General features: G+C 52.8%; 1 protein-coding gene across 1 annotated transcript in view; it reads right to left on the bottom strand.

Annotated features, from left to right (window-relative positions):
• Positions 1-3,578: 3,578 nt before the first annotated feature.
• PODNL1 (podocan like 1) overlaps positions 3,579-17,288 on the bottom strand; it is a 32,969-nt gene continuing 19,259 nt past the window's right edge. The window contains 3 exon segments of the mRNA XM_060253131.1: positions 3,579-3,628; positions 7,515-7,684; positions 16,475-16,623. Of these exon segments, the coding sequence (XP_060109114.1) occupies positions 7,534-7,684; positions 16,475-16,623 (300 nt within the window). The 3' untranslated portion in view covers positions 3,579-3,628; positions 7,515-7,533.

Here is a 17,288-nt window from a genome sequence, read left to right as displayed (position 1 = left end):
CGCCCTCTTTTAACCCCATCTCTGCCCTCCCAACTGGCAGGCAAGGCCTCTCCCTGTCTGCTAACTGGGCAACGTCCACCCAGAAAACAACCAACCAGCTGCGGGGCTGACCCCGGGTGACATAAGGGGAGGTGGCCCACCGCGGCCTGTTTCTTGATCTGTCTGATGAAGTGGAGCACCAGCAGGGCCAGCTCTCCCACTAGGCAGTTGTCTAGGGCGCTGGCAGGGTGGGGGTGCCAAAATCGGTCTGCCCTCCCCAGACCAGGGGTTGCCAACAGTAGCTCTCCAGATGTTTTCCCCCTACAACTCCCATCAGCCCCAGCCATTAGCCATGCTGGCTGGGGCTGATGGGAGTTGTAGGGGAAAAAACATCTGGAGAGCTACGGTTGCCCACCCACCCCTGCCCTAGACAACCCCCTAGTTTAACTCTTCCTCCGCCCGCCCTGCCCCTCGCCCGTAGCTTGTCCTCCCGGCCTCCTCCCCATCGCTTTTCCTCTTCCTCCGCCCACCCACGCCTTCCCCTCGCCCGTAGCTTGCCTGCCCCACCTCCTTCCTGTGGCTTGCCCATTGTGTGGGCAGTGGGGCGCAAGGCTGTGCGGAGGGGGGGGGGGGGCGCCAGTTTTGCCTGGGGCACCAGATGGCCCAGGGCCAGGCCTCAGCACCAGCACATCCCTGTGGGATGAAGGGGGTCCGCGCACCTAAGAAATTATCTCAGGACTGTTGCTGCTATTGCTGCTGTTTGGGGCGTGTTAGGTGAACCAGCCGTTTCTTCCCATGCTCCTCCCCCCCCCCCCCCCCGTCTGGTCTGCGTTCCTTTGGAAACCAAAACAGAACCCCTCCCATGCCCAGGAAAAGACAAACGTTCCTGGCAGCCTTTTCTCTTTCCTCACTCCCCCGACCTCCTGCACGCAGAACCCTCTTTTTTGGAGGGGGGGGGGGAGAAGGGGGCTGCTTTTGATGCAAGTGCCTGCCTTGGAGGTCCCCGCTCACCCCGAGGCGTCAAAAAAGCCAACAGAGGCCTCCAAGTCAACTGTGTTTTTATTTTGTGCTTCAGAGCGACATAAATTATAACATTTTTCTGTTTGGGGGTGGGGGGGAGTGCACATGGAAAAGAATACGTACGAGACCCTGTCTCTCTAGAATCTTGCACCAGTAATTAAACGCCTTGTGGAAACCTCCGCCCTTTGGGTTTGTGTTGTGTTCGCGGGGCGGCGCGGCAGGATAAAGACCGCGCGCCGAATCTCTTCAGGCTATCCTCGGGTCTCCTTTCCCAACACAGGACCCGTGGGCACCACAGCTCCCGTCAGCTACTCTCCCAGCGCCTGAGTGCTTTTAGAAAATAGGCGGTGCTAGATGGGTTCCCCCCCCCCCTGCAGATCTTCTCATCGGCCAGTAAAGATCTGATTGGCTTTGCAGGTTTTTAAATCTTTTTACTGCAGGCAAGCTGTGGTCGCCGTTTTGAAGGCGACTCCGCCTTGTGTGGCGGCCATTTTGTGGGCAGCTCCACCCCCTGCGGCAGCCACTTTGTGTCTCATGCCCACCGCTGTATGTCAGAATTTTAATGGCGTTCTCAAGCTCAAAAAGAGGTGGGGACTCCTGCGTTAGGCGAACGGGAGTGAAGTGAACGGGGGGGGGGGTGTGGACGGCAGAGCAGTTGGGGGCTGCTGGCTAGGAAGCATCTCCCTGTTACCCAGAGATCCTTCACTCTTGACTTATTCAAGGGGGGGGGGTGTTACCCTCTTCATAGCTGTGACTGCAAGTGACTAGGTAGGCCGACACCCTCTCTTGTTCCAACGGTGGGGGGTGGGGGGAACCACACAAAGTTTTGTGGGGAAGCAAGTCACTGTGTGCTGGAGCCCCCTCTTCTTCTCACTATGGTTTGAGTAGGGAGCACAGATGCCCGTGTGGGACATTCAAAAGCATCAGCTTTCAAATCAATCCCGTTCCCCACACGGGAAGCCACGGGGGGAAGGGGGCAGACAAAGAGAAGAAGAAGATGATATTAGATCTATATCCCATCCTCCACTCTAAAGAGTCTCAGAGCGGCTCACAATCTCCTTTCCCTTCCTCCCCCACAACAGACACCCTGTGAGGTAGATGAAGATATTGGATTTATATCCCGCCCTCCACTCCGAAGAGTCTCAGAGCGGCTCACAACCTCCTTTCCCTTCCTCCCCCACAACAGACACCCTGTGAGGTAGATGAAGATATTGGATTTATATCCTGCCCTCCACTCCGAAGAGTCTCAGAGCGGCTCACAATCTCCTTTCCCTTCCTCCCCCACAACAGACACCCTGTGAGGTTGATGAAGGTATTGGATTTATATCCCGCCCTCCTCTCCGAAGAGTCTCAGAGTGGCCTTCAATCTCCTTTCCCTTCCTCCCCCACGACAGACACCCTTTGAGGTGGGGGGGCTAGAGAGGGCTCTCCCAGCAGCTGCCCTTTCAAGGACAACCTCTGCCAGAGCTATGGCTGACCCAAGGCCATTCCAGCAGCTGCAAGTGGAGGATTGGGGAATCAAACCTGGTTCTCCCAGATAAGAGTCCGCACACTTCACCACTATACCAAACTGGCTCTCTCAGTTTGAAGAAGAATATGATGATGATGTTGGATTTATATCCCACCCTCCACTCCAAGGAGTCTCAGAGCCGTGCACAATCTCCTTTCCCTTCCTTCCCCACAAGACACCCTGTGAGGTGGGTGGGGCTGGAGATGGCTCTCACAGCAGCTGCCCTTTCAAGGACAACCTCTGCCAGAGCTATGGCTGACCGAAGGCCATTCCAGCAGCTGCAAGTGGAGGTGGGGGAATCAAACCCGGTTCTCCCAGATAAGAGAGCTATGGCTGACCCAAGGCCATTCCAGCAGCTGCAAGTGGAGGAGGGGGGACTCAAACCCGGTTCTCCCAGATAAGAGTCCGCACACTTCACCACTACACCAAACTGGCTCTCCAGAGAGCTTCACCAACTTAGAACAGTCATGCACTGCCACATGCAGACTGGAAAAAGCTCTCCATCCTTTCCATAACCGGACCCGCGAGATTCAAAAGCTGTGCGATGATGCCGCTCTGTTCACATTTGGGGTGTCTTCTCTCCCTGGAGCCGTGGGAGGGAGGGAGGGAGCTTTGCGCCGGTTTGAACAGGCGGGGCGTTGACTTGTCTTCTAGTTTAGGTAGCGATTCGTTACCGGATAGGGATGGACAGCTTCGCCGACGTGCTCCCACTCCGGGCGGAACTAGAAATCTACTCCACGGGGTGCGAGTGGCAGAGAACGAAGCGTCTGATGAAGGGGCAGGCCAGGATATAGGGACCCACTGCTGACCTCCAAATACTCCTGAAGCCCCAGTTCATGGTGATGCCGGTTTCAGGCTGCCTACCCCAAAGCAAGCAGGCAGAGACCCACCAACAGTTAAAATCCAGGAGCAGCTGGGCTTGGGGCCCTCTTCTCTCCTGCCGCCGCCTTCGCCCTCCATCTCTTGGTTTCTCAAACAAAAGGGCAGCAGCTGAGCCCCGTTCTGGGCAGCTGGAGTGTTCAGGGCAGATCCTTCCGACAGGCAGCAGGCTCCTGACGCCATCATGGTGGGAGAGGCCAGAGGAAGCAGCGGGGCACCGAGGGAGCCCAAGACGGCAACCTGCGGGAGGAAGAGAGACGGCTGGGAGCGGCACTGTTGCCAGAGAATCAGAGAGTTGGAAGAGGCCATACAGACCACCTAGTCCAACCCACTGCTTCACGCAGGATCAGCCACATGTGACTCTTTCACACATCTTATGGGGCTCTCAAAGCCCCCACCCCCACCCCATCGGCTGCCTTGGAGAAGGCATCGGTCTCTTCAAATCACTTGGAAAATGGCAATTAAAATTAAAGTTGCTTTCTTTTCACTGCTCCCTTCTACCCTATCTATTTGCTTCCCTCCCTCCCTTCTTCCTTCATTCCTTCCTTTCCTCCCTTCCTTTTCCTTCCTTCCCTCCCTCCTTCCCATATGAAACTGCCTTCTACTGAATTGGACCCTCTTTGGTCCATCAAAGTCAGTATTGTCTACTCAGACTGGCAGCGGCTCTCCAGGGTCTCAAGCTGAGGTTTTTCACGCCTACTTGCCTGGACCCTTTTTTCATTGGAGATGCCAGAGACTGAACCTGGGACCTTCTGCTTACCCAGCAGATGCTCTGCCACTGAGCCACTGTCCCTCCCCTGCTCTCCAGGGTCTCAAGCTGAGGTTTTTCATCCCTATTTCTCTGGACCCTTTTTAGTTGGAGATGCCGGGGATTGAACCTGGGACCTTCTGCAAACCCAGCAGATGCTCTACCACTGAGCCACTGTCCCTTCCCAAATCAGTCTTGTCTACTCAGACTGGCAGCAGCTCCCCAGGGTCTCCAGCTGAGGTTTTTCATCCCTATTTCTCTGGACTCTTTTTAGTTAGAGATGCCGGGGATTGAACCTGGGACCTGCTGCTTACCAAGCAGATGCTCTGCCACTGAGCCACTGTCCCTCCCCAAATCAGTACTGTCTACTCAGACTGGCAGTGGCTCTCCAGGGTCTCAAGCTGATGCTTTTCACACCTACTTGCCTGGACCCTTTTTAGTTGGAGATGCTGGGGATTGAACCTGGGACCTTGCTTACCAAGCAGATGCTCTACCACTCAGCCACCATTCCTTCCTTCCTTCCTATATGAACATATGAAGCTGCCTTCTACTGAATCAGACCCTCGGGTCCATCAAAGTCAGTATTGTCTACTCAGACTGGCAGCGGCTCTCCAGGGTCTCAAGCAGAGGTTTTTCATGCCTCCTTGCCTGGACCCTTTTTCGTTGGAGATGCTGGGGATTGAACCTGGGACCTTCTGCTTACCAACTGAGCCAGCATCCCTCAGTCTTGTTTTTCAGCTCTCAAACATCTGATGCTCATGTCTTGTGGCTCTCAAACATCTGACATGTATTCTAGGTCGGGGTGGCCAACGGTAGCTCTCCAGACGTTTTTTTTGCCTACAACTCCCATCAGCCCCAGCCATTGGCCATGCTGGCTGGGGCTGATGGGAGTTGTAGGCAAAAAACATCTGGAGAGCTACCGTTGGCCACCCCTGTTCTAGGTGGCTCTTACATTACGCAAGTTTGGCCACTCCTGGCCTAAAGCATCTCCAACAAATTTATCATCCAGCCGGGTTTTAAGAACATAAGAGAAGCCATGTTAGATCAGGCCAATGGCCCATCCAGTCCAACATTCTGTGTCACACAGCAGCCAAAATACACACACACACACTGTGGCTAATAGCCACTGATGGACCTCTGCTCCATATTTTTATCTAACCCCTTCTTGAAGGTGGCTATGCTTGTGGACGCCACCACCTCCTGTGGCAGTGAATTCCACATGTTAATCACCCTTTGGGTGAAGAAGTACTTCCTTTTATCCGTTTTAACCTGTCTGCTCAGCAATTTCATCGAATGCCCACGAGTTCTTGTATTGTGAGAAAGGGAGAAAAGGACTTCTTTCTCTACTTTCTCCATCCCATGCATTATCTTGTAAACCTCTATGTCACCCCGCAGTCGACGTTTCTCCAAGCTAAAGAGCCCTAAGCATTTCAACCTTTCTTCATAGGGAAGGTGTTCCAGCCCTTTAATCATTCTAGTTGCCCTTTTCTGAACTTTCTCCAATGCTATAATATCCTTTTTGAGGTGAGGCGACCAGAACTGCACATAGTACTCCAAATGAGACCGCACCATCCATTTATACAGGGGCATTATGATACTGGCTGATTTGTTTTCAATTCCCTTCCTAATAATTCCCAGCATGGCATTGGCCTTTTTTATTGCAAACGCACACTGTCTTGACATTTTCAGTGAATTATCTACCACGACCCCAAGATCTCTCTCATGGTCAGTCTCTGCCAGTTCACACCCCATCAACTTTGTATTTGTAGCTGGGATTCTTGGCCCCAATGTGCATTACTTTGCACTTGGCCACAGTTTTGAAGATTACTGATGAAGGGGAGCTCACCACATTCCCTAAGCACTACTCTGGCCAGAACACCCCCCCCCCCCCCCCAATATCCAGACTACTTTTCTGCTTGTAGTTTGAGACCATTGCTTCGGGTCCCTATCCTCAGCTGCCAAGTGAAACAGCTCCTTGCATTCCTCTACATGACAGCCTTTCAGATATTGAAAGAGAGTAATCCTGTCTCCCCCCGAGTCTCCTCTTCTCCAGACTGAATGTTCCCAAGGTCCTCAGCCTTTCCTCAGAGGGTTCTTCCTCCAGGCGCTTGAACATCGTCCTTGTCCTCCTCTGCACCCACTCAATTTTGTCCAGTAATGCACAGTCTTCCAGGTGTGGCCTGACCAAGGCAGTATACAGCGGAGCTATGACCTGTGGTTTTGATGCTATAGCCCTTTCGATACAACCCAGGATTGAATTGGCCTTTTTTGCCGCAGCATCACAGTGACTGCTCATACTTAGTTTACAGTCCACTAGTATCCCAAGATCTCTTTCGCACACACTACTTCCCAAAAGTATGTTCAGCTCAACGCAGAGATTTGCTCTCCTTCAAGTCTTCAAACGTGGGCCATCTGGGAATTCCACCTTGGGATTTGATTTCCAGGCACATAGCAAAGGGGGGCAAATAGCAGCCCTCCTGGGGCTGTGTCGGATTGGGGAAAGGTGCTAGCGGGGGGACAGAGGCCACCTCTATCCACAACGCCGCAAACTGGGCCTCCAGAGGTCAGGATTGACTCAAGGGAATGTCTGGCTCAAAGGGAAGTTAGCCTCTGGATACCTGTGCCAGGAGGCAATGTCAGGGGAAGGCCTCGGCCTCTGCACTGGTGTTGACCCTCCAGAGGGACTGGGTGGCCACTGAGACAGGATAGTGGACTAGATGGACCCTCCCTGGTCTGATCCAGCAGGGCTCTTCTGATGTTCTTCTCAGGGGAAGGCCTTGGCCTCTCTGCCCTGTTGTTAGCCCTCCAAAGGAAATGGTTGGCCACTGTGTGAGACAGGAGGTTGGACTAGATGGACCCTCGCTGGTCTGATTCAGCAGGGCTCTTCTAATGCTCTTCTCAGGGGAAGACCTCGGCCTCTCTGCCCTGTTGTTGGCCCTCCAGAGGAACTGGTTGGCCACTGTGTGACAGGAGGCTGGACTAGATAGACCCTCCCTGGTCTGACCCAGCAGGGCTCTTCTGACGTTCTTCTCAGGGGAAGGCCTTGGCCTCTCTGCCCTGTTGTTGGCCCTCCAGAGGAACTGGTTGGCCACTGTGTGACAGGAGGCTGGACTAGATAGACCCTCCCTGGTCTGACCCAGCAGGGCTCTTCTGACGTTCTTCTGATGTCCAAACATGGAATTCCTTGACCACCTCAGTCAAGCGGACAGTGATGCAACTATTGGGTGTGACTGGGCCTCCAGCTACTCATTGTTGTTTTCAGCCTTAGGGCCCCAATCCCAACAAAAGCTGGAGACCTGGATGATCCTTGTGTGAGCTGCCATCTTCCTCCCTCTTTAGCGCCCCCCCCCCCCCCGCCCTGCAGGCTCATAGCCTCACCTGCTCTGCGACCCCCTTCCTAGGTGCCCGCCTGGGGACGGACCCAGCGACCGGCTTGCAAGAAAGGGATTATTATAGGCTCCGGGTTCCCTGTTGTGTCCACCACCTCCAAGTGCTTCAGGTCCGCAAAGGCCTCCGCAGACACGTTGGCTGCCAGCAAACGATTGGATCTAGGAAAGAGAAGGAGGGCTTGTCTGCAAAACGGGGCCAGCTTTTGTTTGCAAAGACAAAAGGGGGAAGGAAGTTTCTTTCTCTTTACGGCTCCTGGAATTTTGACTGGAGGCCAGCTGTGGATTTCATCCGAATGCATTGGGCTGAATTCCTTTCGGTGCCATTCCATGCATATCTAACTAGAGCAGGCTTTTCTCAAGGAAGATCGCAACCCGCCAGAGCCTTGCGGTTGCTTCTCAGCTTGCTCGTTCAGGGCAGAAGGCGCTTTTTGTTGTTGTTGTGCCCGCCTTGGCGTCTTTTAAAATTGCATCTCCCAGCAGCCGATCTTAACATTCAGCTCAGTTTCGCTACTGTAATAATGGTGCGATGCCCTGCTTATGTGCCTTTAAAAGGGGAATATTCCAAAATTTACATGCAGGTACCGACGCTCCCCCCTAAGCTGTGGAGTCTTGTGAGCAAAATACTATTTTGTGAGCTGCTGGCAAGTTGTGAGCTGCTGCATCAATCGGCTTGCTCTGGAGCCTACGAAGACAAAAAATGTGTCACAGTTTGCTTTGACAGGCTTGCTCAATCGCACGGCAGAGCTACAGAGCAAAGCCTCTGTTTCCCCCATTGGCTGAGGCTCCTTCCCTGGGGAGGGAGTGGGGGAGGGAGAGAACATGCTTTTGAAACTGACCACAATATTGCAAAAGTGCTAATACTGTGAAAGGCAAGGTCCCCCTGTGCAAGCACCAGTCGATCTTCTTCGTGGTCTCTGTGCAGTCCCACACATGGGTTTTCCCGCTGGAACGAACCCGACCTCGGAGAATTCAAAGCTAGCCTTAGGCGTTATTTTTGGCGCGCACTTCCTCCCGCCCTGGGGAGCAGGCATCCACTGCGCATGCCTGGAGCGGGGGGAAGGCGCTCCACCCACCAGTTTCTTTCCGACCGCCGCCCGGGATAGTCCTTCCTCGTTGCGTCTCCTCTCAACTAGCCTCCTCAACTGTCTTTTCTCCGTTACCGCTAACGTCTTCCTTCATTTTTCCCCACGTTTACTTCTGTCTGGTATAGTATAAAAAAAAAAAAAAAAAAAAAAAAATTCTTGTTATATCCTCCTGTTTCCTTTATCTCTCCCCTTTTCCTCCCTCCCCCCCCTCCCCCCGGGCGTATGGAAGGAAAAGTACTTAAAATCACTTTTAAAAAGTGTATTCGCTGTGGGACTAAGATCCCCTCCTCAGACGGCCACGCTTTGTGCCTAATTTGCCTGGGCGACACCCACAGGATTGACGCTTGTGCTCACTGTGCCCAGTTCGGCAAACAAGCTAAAAAGAACCGCGCCGCTAGACTGAATAGTCACCTACTGACCCAATCTCTGCGCCCAGCTATGTCTCAGTCTTCTGATCCGCAGAAATCTCCACAGGGGGTCGGTACGGTCCAGGCAGCTTCTGTGGCTATGACTCCCAGGAAGCTTAAGCCCTCAAAACACCCGAAGAAGCACCATGAATCCAAGAAACAACATGGTGACTCGACGGGAAAAGAGAAATCTTCCTCACCAGTCAGCTTCGGATGCGAAAGCCGCCTTAGCGGTCTCTTCACTCCGAGTGCTCACGGCTCCAACACCGCCTCCAGTCCTGACTCCGGTAGATGCTATCGAATCCGAGGTCATCCGAATTGGCTCTCGTTCGCCTTCAATACAGGAATTCCTGCCGGAGGACCTCTTGGCGAAGGAACCTACACAGCCATCTTCACAGCTTCTTCAGCAACAGCAACTGCAGCAGCAAAAAGCTCTACAGCAACAGCAACTGCAAAAACAGCTCGACCTTGACTCCTCCGGGACGTTACTGTCCCTCGTACCTACAAGGACGCTATGGTGTCTCCACTTCGCTTCGACTCTCCACGCCATCGAGACCACGCACCCGATAGACGTCACGGAAGATCACTCTCTAGGGACAGACATCTGGCGTCCCCTAGAATGAAGCACCGGTACCAGACATCCCATACCGGGAGAAGACCACACGATACCGTGAGCGATCCCTCAGTAGAGACGAGGGGAGTCGGTACTATAGCAGATCACGCTCTCCATCCCGCTGCTCCTATCCGCGCTATACACCGTCAAGATCCCCTTCTATAGAATCCTACCGCACCCGTAGACACCGTGACTCACGGCACCAGGATGTGGGACATCGAGAAGGGTACCACGGCCGGTATCAACGACACGACTCGTCTAGGTACCAACAACAAGACCCGGCACGGTACCAGCAGCAGAAGGAATTGGGCCGGTACCAACCACAGGATTCAGCACGGTACCAACAACAGCACAGCCCAACACAGTACCAACAACAGCAAAGTCAAGCACGGTACCAACAGCAGCAAAGTCCAGCACGGTACCAACAACAGCAGAGTCCAGCACGGTACCAACAACAACAAAGTCCAGCACGGTACCAACGACACCTGTCATCTCGCTCCGAACATGCGGTATCGCCTCGCCATCGAGTTCCAGTCTCTCCTACATCAACATCTAAGCTAACTAAACCGCCCTTACCACCGGATCCCGAGATCCACGGGACGAAGACGAGTCAGACCTTGAGGCTTCAGACTCTTCACAGTCCTTATCTCAGCCGGCCTCCCCAGCCTCTGACATAGTCAAGCCTGCAGATCTCTCTCCCTCAGAAGGGGCCAAGTCCTATTTGGACCTCATAACCGACATGGCCACAACTTTGAACATTAAGTTAACCACCGACCTTCCCAAGGTTACCGATGTCGTCCACGATTTGATCAATGCAGACCTACCTGCTACTTCATCATTGCCCATGCTTCCAGTCCACTTAGAGGCCCTCAAAGAGGCCTGGGATAAGCCAGCCTCTATACACCAACATCCAAACGTGTCGAGTCACTGTACAAAATTCACGCCCCGGAGTCAAAATTTTTGTTTAACCATCCAGCGCCTAACTCTATGATTGTGCATTCGTCGTCAAAAACTAAGCAAACACGCCACCCTGTACCACCGGAGAAAGAGGGGCGTAAACTAGATACACTGGGGAGAAAACTTTATTCGATCTCCACAGCATCAGTAAAATCAATAATTATATGGCTCATTTTGCGGCATATGCACACAACATTGCTACACAGCTCACCGCTCTGGTACCATCGTTACCTGAAACATCACAACGACAAGCCACCAAACTGCTAAGAGAGCTCAATCGTCTTAGCAAGCAACAGATTAACACTGTTCGCCACTCAGTCGGATGCACATCCAGATCAATGGCAACTGCAATAGCTCTCAGGAGACACGCCTGGCTTCGCTCGTCCTCCTTACAACAGGACATTAAGTATAAAATAGAAGATCTCCCATTTGATGGGCAGGGCCTGTTTAATGCCACCACGGACGACATCCTTACCACCGTGGATGACAGTAGGAAAAGAGCGAAACGACTGGGGGTAACCAACAGCAACCTCAGGGTAACAGGCAGAGACCTTGGAGGACCCCCTTTTACAAGCGCACCAGATCTCCTAAGCAATCTGATTACTGGAGAAGAAGGGCACCCCCTGCGAAGCAACCCTTTCAACAACGCCAAAGACCGCAAGCTCCCAAAAAGACCACTCCTCCAAACAAGCAGTCCTCTTTGACTTCACCTCCTCCACTCCCAGACTCCTCCCCTTCCTATCGACCTGGCAGTCCATAACAACGGACTCTTGGGTTCTGCAAATTGTAAAGAACGGTTACTTCATAGAGTTCACCTCACAACCAAAGAACTCGCATTCCTCGTAACGCCCCCCTCACAGGCTCATAAAAGACGAAATCAACATCCTTCTGGCCAAACAGGCCATAGAGCCAATCCCCCCCCAATACCATCGCACGGGGTTTTACTCCGGTACTTTCTGGTACCGAAGGAGAGACGGGGCCCAGCGCCCAATCCTGGACTTACGCAGACTAAACAAATACATACGCCCCACAAAATTCCGTATGATTACCCTACAGTCCACACTGCCACTCATTCCCAAGGACGCGTGGATGGCCCTGATAGACCTGCAGGACGCGTACTTCCATATCACCATCAGCAGCTGCCACAGAAGATTCCTGAGGTTCGCCATAGGGGATGCCCACTACCAATTCAGGGCACTCCCCTTCGGCCTATCAACCGCACCAAGGGTCTTCACAAAATGTATGGCAGTGGTAGCAGCGTTCCTCCGTCAGCGGGGCATAGCCCTTTACCCCTATATAGACGATTGGTTGATGGTGGGAGCTCGGAAGAGCAGCTCAAGGACACGTTTCAAATAACACTGCATCTCCTCACTACCCTAGGGTTGCAGGTCAACCACCAAAAGTCTCAACTCTCCCCCTCGCAGACAATACAATTCATCGGGGCATATCTATCCACCACAGACCATATGGCATACTTACCCATGGACAGGGTCACGACTATCCAAACCCTGGCCAACAGTATAATCTCCCATCCGACGCAAACAGCTCTCGTGTTTCAGCGCATGTTGGGTCTGATGGCAGCAACAACCGCTGTTCTCTCGTATGCTCGGCTCCACATGCGACCTCTTCAACTGTGGTTCGTCAAAAACCTTTCACCCACAGCGCCAATCACAACGACGCTACTTTCAGTTCCAACCACATTCTGCCATCCCTACAGTGGTGGACAGGCCAGCACAATCTTCTACAAGGAATGCCATTCCTGAAACAATCACCTTCAACTGTTGTCACCACAGATGCGTCGAGGTGGGGGTGGGAGCTCACCTCGATTCTCTGATGGCCCAAGGTCAGTGGACGGCGAACGAAAAGCTCCTGCATATCAATTGTCTCGAGCTCCTTGCTGTTCACAGGTCACTGAAATCCTTCCTGCCATCTCTGCACGGTCGCCACATACAAATAGCATCGGACAATGTGGCGACTGTGTTTTATATCAATCGGCAAGGAGGGACCGCGTCCTCCCGTCTCTGCAAGATGGCACTACGCTTGTGGCATTGGAGCATCGCTCACAAAATCCATCTGACTGCAGTGCACCTACCAGGAGTGCAGAATACGCAAGCAGATACTTTGAGCAGGATGACAGTGAACGATCACGAATGGTCTATCAACAGGAAGTATCTCCTCCCTGTCTTCACTAGTTTGGTGTCCCAACCATAGATGTCTTTGCGTCCCCGGACAACGCTCAATGCGAAATTTTCTACATGAGAGGACCCCCATCCTCCCTGTCACCAGGGGATGCGTTCCTACAAATGTGGAATGGCCCACTTAATTTCCTTTTTCCACCGATCCCGCTCATAACAAGGACAATTCAGAAATTGCAGCTGGACCACACGAACTGTGTCTTAATCACTCCTTGGTGGCCGCGCCAGGCGTGGTTTACCACTCTACTCCTCCTATCCAACAGGACTTATCACTGCTTCCCGCCGGTACAGGATCTTCTGTCACAACAGAAGGGCAGGGTCCTACACCACAATCCTTCAGTCCTCAAATTGACAGCTTGGAGGATCAGTTTTTAGGTTTTCCTGACGATGTCAGACACATCCTTCTGAACGCCAGGAAGCCTTCTACTAGGAAATCCCTACACTGCCAAATGGAAACGCTTTACTCAATATGCCATGCGCAATAATTTCCACCCTGCGTCCTCCTCCATCTCGCAGATCCTTACTTACACCGTCTCTCTTTCGGAATCTGGCCTCACTTACTCCTCACTTAAGGTGCATCTGGCCGCCATTTCCGCCTTCCACCAGAGCATAGAGGGCCGCACAGTATTCGCACATCCTGTTACGAAATCCTTCTTGAAGGGAATTCTCCACCTTAAACCGCCGACGAGGCAATTCTGCCCTACATGGAGTTTATCTGTCGTGCTCAGTCAATTGATGAAGCCCCCCTTCGAACCAATGGGGTCTATCCCCATGCACCTCTTATCGTGGAAAACAGCCCTGCTAGTTGCACTCACCTCAGCTAAAAGGGCCAGTGACATTTGCGCTTTTCGATCTGATCCGCCCTACACTGTCTTTCATCACGACAGAGTGGTTCTGAGGCCGGACCCAAACTTCTTACCTAAAGTGGTGTCACCCTTCCACCTCCAAAGTGTAACCACTTTACCATCCTTTTTTCAACACCCCTCGGACTCGGGACAGAAATCTCTCCATAACCTCGACGTGCGTCGAGCCCTTGCCTTCTATTTGGACAGGACTGCTGCATTCCGTAAAGATACTGCATTGTTCGTTTCCTACGGAACCCACAAGAAGGGACAGAAACTCTCTATACAGAGACTGTCTAAGTGGCTGGTTGAAGCTATATCACTTTGTTACAAGTTAGCTAAACAACCAGCTCCAGAACCTCTAAGGGGTCACTCTACTAGGGCACTAGCCACATCCTCCGCCTTTGCGAGGGGCATACCCGTTGAAGACATCTGTGCAGCAGCAGTGTGGTCTTCATCGTCCACCTTCGCCACGCATTATGCTATGGACATTCATGCACGGCGAGATTCTTCCTTCGGGCAAGCCGTACTCCGCTCCATTTTCAACTGAGATGCCATGCTCTCCAATGGTGAGTGGGAGTACCTTTTACTCATCTGTTATGTATAACCTAACTTCTGAAATTTCTCTTTCAGAAACAGCACCCACCTCCGTGCAGGTTAGCTTATCAGTCACCCATGTGTGGGACTGCACAGAGACCACGAAGAAGATAAACAGGTTGCTTACCTGTAACTTATGATCTTCGAGTGGTCATCTGTGCAGTCACACACGCCCACCCATCCGTCCCCGCTGCTGTTTATGCGATTCTACATTTCTCAGACTATCTTGCACTTAACAGCGGCTGGAAAGAAACTGGTGGGTGGAGCGCCTTCCCCCCGCTCCAGGCATGCGCAGTGGATGCCTGCTCCCCAGGGCGGGAGGAAGTGCGCGCCAAAAATAACGCCTAAGGCTAGCTTTGAATTCTCCGAGGTCGGGTTCGTTCCAGCGGGAAAACCCATGTGTGTGACTGCACAGATGACCACTCGAAGATCATAAGTTACAGGTAAGCAACCTGTTTTTTCCGACTCTGGGGTGAGGTTGCTTTCGCAACATTTTCATGGCAGACTTTTTACGGGGTGGTTTGCCATTGCCTTCCCCAGTCCTCTACACTTCCCCCCCAGCAAGCTGGGGACTCATTTGACTGACCTCAGAAGGATGGAAGGCTGAGTCAACCTTGAGCCGGCTACCTGAATCCAGCTTCCGCCGGGATCGAACTCAGGTCGTGAGCAGAGCTTAGGACTGCAGTACTGCAGCCTTACCACTCTGCGCCATGGGACTTTACCCAAATATTTTTGCCCAGCGCTAAATAAGGCCCTGGCCCGAGGCGAGGCGGGCGCCTCTTGGGCCGAGGACACCCAACAGATGTTGGGAGGCCGAACGTAACAACCTCCTGGGCATATATGGAAGGAGACAGTCCCGCAGGTGTGTTGGTCGGAAGAATGGAAGGCTGAGTCAACCTTGGGCCGGCTACCTGAATCCAGCTTCCGCCAGAATCGAACTCAGGTTGTGAGCAGAGAGTTCAGACCACAGTACTGCGGTACTGCTGCTTTACCACTCTGCGCCACGGGGGCTAATACTTTCAGCATGCTTTAATTGTGTTTCTCTGCGTCCTTTATAAAGTGTACCTCCATTATCTGGCATTACACACATGGTCCGGCCCAACAAGGTCTCATTTATGTCCGATCTGGCCCTCACAACAGATGAGTTCCGCACCCCTGCCCTGTGGAGTTGCAGTAATTCAGTTGAGAGTCTAGTGCTCCCTCTGAGCTGAGTTAGTGTGAGCTCACAGTTTTTTAGCCTCAGGCTCACACGCTTTGAAGAAGAAGAAGATGATATTGGATTTATATCCCGCCCTCCACTCTGAAGAGTCTCAGAGCGGCTCACAATCTCCTTTACCTTCCCCTCCCCCACAACACACACCCTGTGAGGTAGATGAAGATATTGGATTTATATCCCGCCCTCCACTCCGAAGAGTCTCAGAGCGGCTCACAATCTCCTTTACCTTCCCCTCCCCCACAACAGACACCCTGTGAGGTAGATGAAGATATTGGATTTATATCCCGCCCTCCACTCTGAAGAGTCTCAGAGCAGCTCACAATCTCCTTTCCCTTCTCCCCCCCCAACAACAGAAACCCTGTGAGGTAGATGAAGATATTGGATTTATATCCCGCCCTCCACTCTGAAGAGTCTCAGAGCAGCTCACAATCTCCTTTCCCTTCCTCCCCCACAACAGACACCTTGTGAGGTGGGTGGGGCTGGAGAGGACTCTCACAGCAGCTGCCCTTTCAAGGACAGAGTCTCAGAGTGGCTCACAATCTCCTTTACCTTCCTCCCCCACAACAGACACCCTGTGAGGTGGGTGGGGCTGGAGAGGGCTCTCCCAGCAGCTGCCATTTCAAGGACAACCTCTGCCAGAGCTCTGGCTGACCCAAGGCCATTCCAGCAGGTGCAAGTGGAGGAGTAGGGAATCAAACCCGGTTCTCCCAGATAGGAGAGCTCTGGCTGACCCAAGGCCATGCTAGCAGGTGCAAGTGGAGGAGTGGGGAATCAAACCCGGTTCTCCCAGATAAGAGTCCGCACACTTAACCACTACACCAAACTTGCTCTCCAACTTTGAGCAACTTAATTCGTGCCGCAGCCAAATCGGTCGCTCACAGCTTTAATGCCAGTAGCTCACGGGGTACAATTTTTGCTCACGAGACTTCGCAGTTTAGAAGGGAGTATTGGTTGCATCTTGACAACTCTGTCCCCCCGCCCCCCACGCATGCATTGTCCCTGCCACAGAAGCGAGCGGTCTGCAGAAGATCCCTCACCTCAGAGCAACGACACGGATGTTGGGCGTTGTGAGGAAGGCCTCGGCCGTGAGGACGGTGATCCTGTTGTGCTGCAAGTAGAGGTACTCAAGCGATTCCGGCAGGTCCGGGGGGACGTAGGACAGTTCGTTGTAGCTCAGGTCCAGCAGCTGGGAAAGGGAAACCGGGCAAACATTGAGGACTCAGCTGGCCACTTCAGGCCAGCAGAGAAGAAGAAGAAGACGACATTGGATTTATATCCCGCCCTGCACTCCGAAGAGTCTCAGAGCGGCTCACAATCTCCTTTACCTTCCTCCCCCACAAGAGACACCCTGTGAGGTAGATGAAGATATTGGATTTATATCCCGCCCTCCACTCCGAAGAGTCTCAGAGCGGCTCACAATCTCCTTTCCCTTCCTCCCCTCCACAACAGACACCCTGTGAGGTAGATGAAGATATTGGATTTATATCCCGCCCTCCACTCCGAAGAGTCTCAGAGCGGCTCACAATCTCCTTTCCCTTCCCCCCTCCACAACAGACACCCTGTGAGGTAGATGAAGATATTGGATTTATATCCCGCCCTCCACTCCGAAGAGTCTCAGAGTGGCTCACAATCTCCTTTCCCTTCCTCCCCCACAACAGACACCCTGTGAGGTAGATGAAGATATTGGATTTATATCCCGCCATCCACTCCAAAGAGTCTCAGAGGGGCTCACAATCTCCTTTCCCTTCCTCCCCTCCACAACAGACACCCTGTGAGGTAGATGAAGATATTGGATTTATATCCCGCCCTCCACTCCGAAGAGTCTCAGAGGGGCTCACAATCTCCTTTACC

This window comes from Heteronotia binoei, chromosome 13 (assembly GCF_032191835.1).
Source record: "Heteronotia binoei isolate CCM8104 ecotype False Entrance Well chromosome 13, APGP_CSIRO_Hbin_v1, whole genome shotgun sequence".
Classification (NCBI taxonomy): Eukaryota; Metazoa; Chordata; class Lepidosauria; order Squamata; family Gekkonidae; genus Heteronotia; species Heteronotia binoei.
Note: the sequence above shows the minus strand (reverse complement) of the source record. Positions and strands in the feature narration are given on the sequence as shown.